The 4326-nt window shown below is 58.3% G+C and overlaps 1 protein-coding gene across 1 annotated transcript; it reads left to right on the top strand.

Moving 5' to 3' along the window:
- The first annotated feature begins 1458 nt into the window (after positions 1-1458).
- Positions 1459-3876, top strand: FAM43B (family with sequence similarity 43 member B). Its single transcript, XM_069079501.1, has one exon. The coding sequence runs from the start codon at positions 1806-1808 to the stop codon at positions 2919-2921; it is 1116 nt and encodes a 371-aa protein (XP_068935602.1). The 5' UTR covers positions 1459-1805; the 3' UTR covers positions 2922-3876.
- Positions 3877-4326: the final 450 nt, after the last annotated feature.

The raw sequence follows: 4326 nt of genomic DNA, 5'->3' as shown, positions 1-4326 counted from the left end.
GAACCTTTCCAACTCTTGATTCTGTGATCTTCCACAGGTAAGTCTGCTTTTGGCTCATCCTCAGGACCTGAATCCATCTAAAACCTAATGTGAAGACCCATGTCTGTTAAGAGTGCTCATCAGCAAACTCCAGGAGGGTCTTGGAACCCCAGAACTAAACTAGACATTGATGCCCCAGCAATGTGATCCTGAAATTCCAGCTTCATTGTAGATGCCAACCTTGTAAGTATTCTTGTGAGTCCTGGGACTATACCTCTCCACCCCACTCCCCAGATTAGCTTGGGGCCCTGAGTTTAGAATCAAAGATGTCACTGTGATGTAGTAGGAGACTGGATATGGAATCAGAGAACCTCAATTCCAGTCCTGACTCTTACTACCTGTCCTTATTAAGCAAATTACTTAACCTCCATGGGCCCCAATTTCTTCTTCATAAAATAATGGAGTTTGGCTAGCTGACCTAGAAGGTCCCTTCTCGAACAAATGGTTTAATCCTAAAGCCCTTCCTGAAAGCACAAAGTCCTCCATTAGATTGGGAGTTCTCCAAAATCAGGAACCATTCTTCTTCTACATAAACTGTCCCCATCGCCATCACACAGAGCCAAAGTAGAGCTTAGCAAAGAAAGGACATTCAGGCTAGAACTAAGGAACCTACATCAGACTGGGATACCCACCCCCCACCCCTAGTCTAACTGATTCTGGGCTGATGGGCCCCTGAATGGGTAGAGTGGCAGGTCCTGGTATAATGTCAGCTCTTCTGCCTGCCTGATCAATCTCCCAGCTGTGGCTCTACCTCCCCACCAAGGAGGCCCCACGACCTTGTCCTGAACCTAAGAGATGATAGTTTCCTACTGTGCTCTCTTCCCCCTCCCCTTGCTTTCTACTGTGCTGGCACGAAACAAAGTGAGGCCGCTGTATTCCCTCCCACCCTCCACTACTACCAGGGAAATCACTCCCACATAGATGTTTAGCGATCATGAGTGGGGGGAGGGGAGGCTCTGCAGGAGGAAGGGGGAATCCCCCTGTGAGGGAGGTCAAGGATGCTGCAAGAGAGAATGTCGAGATCAAAAAAGTGAGACCCTTCGAGAGGTTAAACGGAGATCCCAAGAAGGGCAGGGAAGGTACCCCCAGGTTTTAAAATTAAATCTAATCCTCCCCTTGAGGGGTTTGGGGGAAAGGGGGGGGGGGGGTCCAGTGTCCTGCGTGAAGCAGAGCCCGGAGCACTAGCTAGGGTGGGAGGGAATCAGGGAGAGAGAAAAGGGGGAGGGAGAGCCAGAGCTAGCGGTCCCGCCCGCTGATGCAGGCAGCCTGGGGAGGTGGAGCAGCCGAGTCAGGAGGAGTCCCAACCACCGCCGCTGCCGCCGCAGCCTGGCTCAGTGATTACCCCACTGGCCGTCAGCTCCACAGACGCCTCGCCTCGTCTCGCCTCCCCGCCGCCGCAGTCTTGGTGACTGACGAGAAGAGTGAAGGGCTCCCCCCTCCCCCGACCCAGTCTCGGGACTAAAGCAGCTGTCAGTGCGCCGCCCCCCCCCCCCCTCGCCTTTCCTAGGCGGGAGGGTGGCCGGAGCTTACTCGGTTCTGTCCTCGTCTCCGCCCCAGCAGAAGCCGCCGCTCTTGCCAGGCACCACCGGGCATCTACGCGGCCAGGCACAGAGCTCGAGAGTCAGCTCCAGCGTATATACGGGCATCCGCAGACTGGGCCTTGCCAGGCGTCTCTGACTCTGCCCCCGGCCCCTCGGGGCACCTCGGGGCCAGCTCTGCGGGGCAGGGCGGCCCTAAGCCGCTCCTCGCCAGCAGCCGCCGCCACAATGCTGCCTTGGAGACGGAGCAAGTTCGTGTTGGTGGAGGATGAGACCAAGCGCAAGGGGAAAAGCCTGAGCCCCAGGCTTGCCTACACATCACTGCTCTCCACCTTCCTGCGCTCCTGTCCGGACCTGCTGCCCGACTGGCCCCTGGAACGCCTGGGTCGGGTCTTCCGCAGCAGGCGCCAAAAGGTGGAGCTCAACAGGGAGGACCCCACTTACACCGTGTGGTACCTGGGCAACGCCGTCACCCTGCACGCTAAGGGCGACGGCTGCACAGATGACGCCGTGGGCAAGATCTGGGCGCGTAGCGGGCCGGCGGGGGGCACCAAAATGAAGCTGACGTTGGGACCCCACGGCATCCGCATGCAACCCTGCGAGCGCACGGGGGGCTCGGGGACGCGGCGGCCAGCGCACGCCTACCTGCTGCCGCGCATCACCTACTGTGCCGCTGACCGCCGCCACCCGCGCGTTTTCGCCTGGGTGTACCGCCACCAGGCGCGCCACAAGGCCGTGGTGCTGCGCTGCCACGCAGTCTTGCTGGCGCGAGCGCACAAGGCGCGGGCCCTGGCGCGCCTCCTGCGCCAGACAGCGCTGGCCGCCTTCACCGACTTCAAGCGGCTGCAGAGGCAGAGCGACGCGCGCCACGTGCGCCAGCAGCACCTCCGGGCGACCGCGGGCGCCGCCGCGGCCTCGGTGCCCCGGGCGCCCCTGCGCCGCCTTCTCAACGCCAAGTGCGCCTACCGGCCGCCGGCCGCGGAGCGCGGCCGCGGTGCGCCCCGCCTCAGCAGCATCCAGGAGGAGGATGAGGAGCAGGACGAGCAGCAGGAGGGGGCCACTGGGAAGGAACAGGAAAAGCCAGATCGGGAGCGAAGCGTAGAGCGCCGTGAGGCCCAGGGCCCGCAGCGCGAGCGCCCCGAGGTGCTGAGCTTGGCCCGGGAGCTGAGGACGTGCAGTCTGAGGGGCTCCGCAGCCGCCGCTCCCCGGGCCCCACCCCCGAGCCCTCCCCACAAGGGCTGCCTGCCGGCCCTCAAACGCCCGGTCTGGGATTCTGCTGCTCGGCAGCCCCTTCCCAGCCCCCTACCTTCCCACCAGGCCCTGTGTGTTGTAGGGGGATGGTAGTTGGTGCGTGGTGGCGAGCAAGGTCCCTCTCAGATAGCCCTTGCATTCCAACACTTCCCCAACTCAGAATCTCCTTCCCTCCCTTTCTCTGGCCCTCTCTGAACGAGCCTCTCCCCTTGCCCACAGACCCCCAGGCCCTTCCCTTCCCCACACCTAGCCATCATGAGAAGGGATGGAGAGTTTCCAGAGGCCTGAGATGGCTCATCCCTGGACCCAGGCAATGGAGATGTGGCTGCAAAAGGGAGGGTTTGAACTCTGTTCTAGAAATCCTCCTCCTCCTTCCCCTAGGGAACCTGGGGGTGCTTAACATGAGAATAGTACTGTGAACTAGAAGAATTGGAAGGGGACAACTGAGCCCCTTACTTCTCTGCTCAGGACTTGCCTCCAAGATGACTCAGCACCCCCTAAAGACTGGGAAGGGTGAATGGCCCCTAAGATCCTCCCCACCCCATCAACTCCCCGAAGGCCGGGGGGATACTCTTCTCTCTTTACTTTTCACCCTTCTTGGGCCTGCCGCTAGAGGAGAGACTGTACAGAAAACCAGGTCTATTGTAGTGGTACCTTCTTCTGGGCCCAGCAGCCTCTTGCCATCCCCACAGGATTGCTGATCCCCCCTCCCAGGATCCTCTTCAGGTGTAGGTGGATCTATTTAGGAGCCCCCCTCACCGCAATCCAATCTCCCTGGATGGGGCCCTGCAGGAGGTAAGGTGACCAGAGGGCAGGTGCTCTGGGCACTGAGTTGCTGAGGGCAGAGTCCCTAAATCAAAGACTGTCTCAAAGGGAGGGTCTTACAGTAACCTTCTCTCCACTGAGGACAAAGTGGTATATGAGTGGGTATGTCAACCCAACAAGGGGATGGGCAACTAAGGCCTCTCTACTTGCTGAGGTCACAGAAAGCCCAAAGATCAAGATGTCGCCAACTGATCACTGATAAATAAAGTGGATTTGATTTTCAGCTCTGTCAAGCTCCTCAGTGGTCTTTGTCCAAAGCGCCAGTTTGTTTGAGCAGAATCAGATTTAGAACCAGAAAAAAATCTTAGAGCTTGTTCAGTGGGCTCAGTGTCATGAGTAGAGTGATGGACCCGGAATCAGAAGACCCAGGTTCAAATCTCACTTCTGACACTGACTGGCTGTGTGATCATGGGCAATTCACCTCTCCTAGGGTTCAGTTTTCTGGTCTATAGCATGAGATTAATAACACCTGCAGTATCCCCAGTGCCTGGCATACACTTGTGATCATTATTCTCCACTCACTGGGTGGCTGAGGCTCAAATGGGATGAATCTCACTGACCATGAAGAGCCCACTCTGTGCTAGGCACTGTGCTAAGTGCTGGGGGGAGGGGTCCCCACTTTGCAAACCTTAAAGGACTCTACAAATGCAAGTTATTAGGATCATAGATTTAA

Source organism: Petaurus breviceps, unplaced genomic scaffold (assembly GCF_028583685.1).
Source record: "Petaurus breviceps papuanus isolate PSGF00001 unplaced genomic scaffold, PetGlider_PUasm1.0 91041, whole genome shotgun sequence".
Taxonomy (NCBI): Eukaryota; Metazoa; Chordata; class Mammalia; order Diprotodontia; family Petauridae; genus Petaurus; species Petaurus breviceps.
The sequence above is the reverse complement of the archived record's forward strand: the minus strand, read 5'-3'. Positions and strand labels throughout refer to the sequence as shown.

Excerpts from the sequence above, each read along its gene's own strand:
- FAM43B (XM_069079501.1), top strand. The coding sequence starts at position 1,806 with ATGCTGCCTTGGAGACGGAGCAAGTTCGTGTTGGTGGAGGATGAGACC.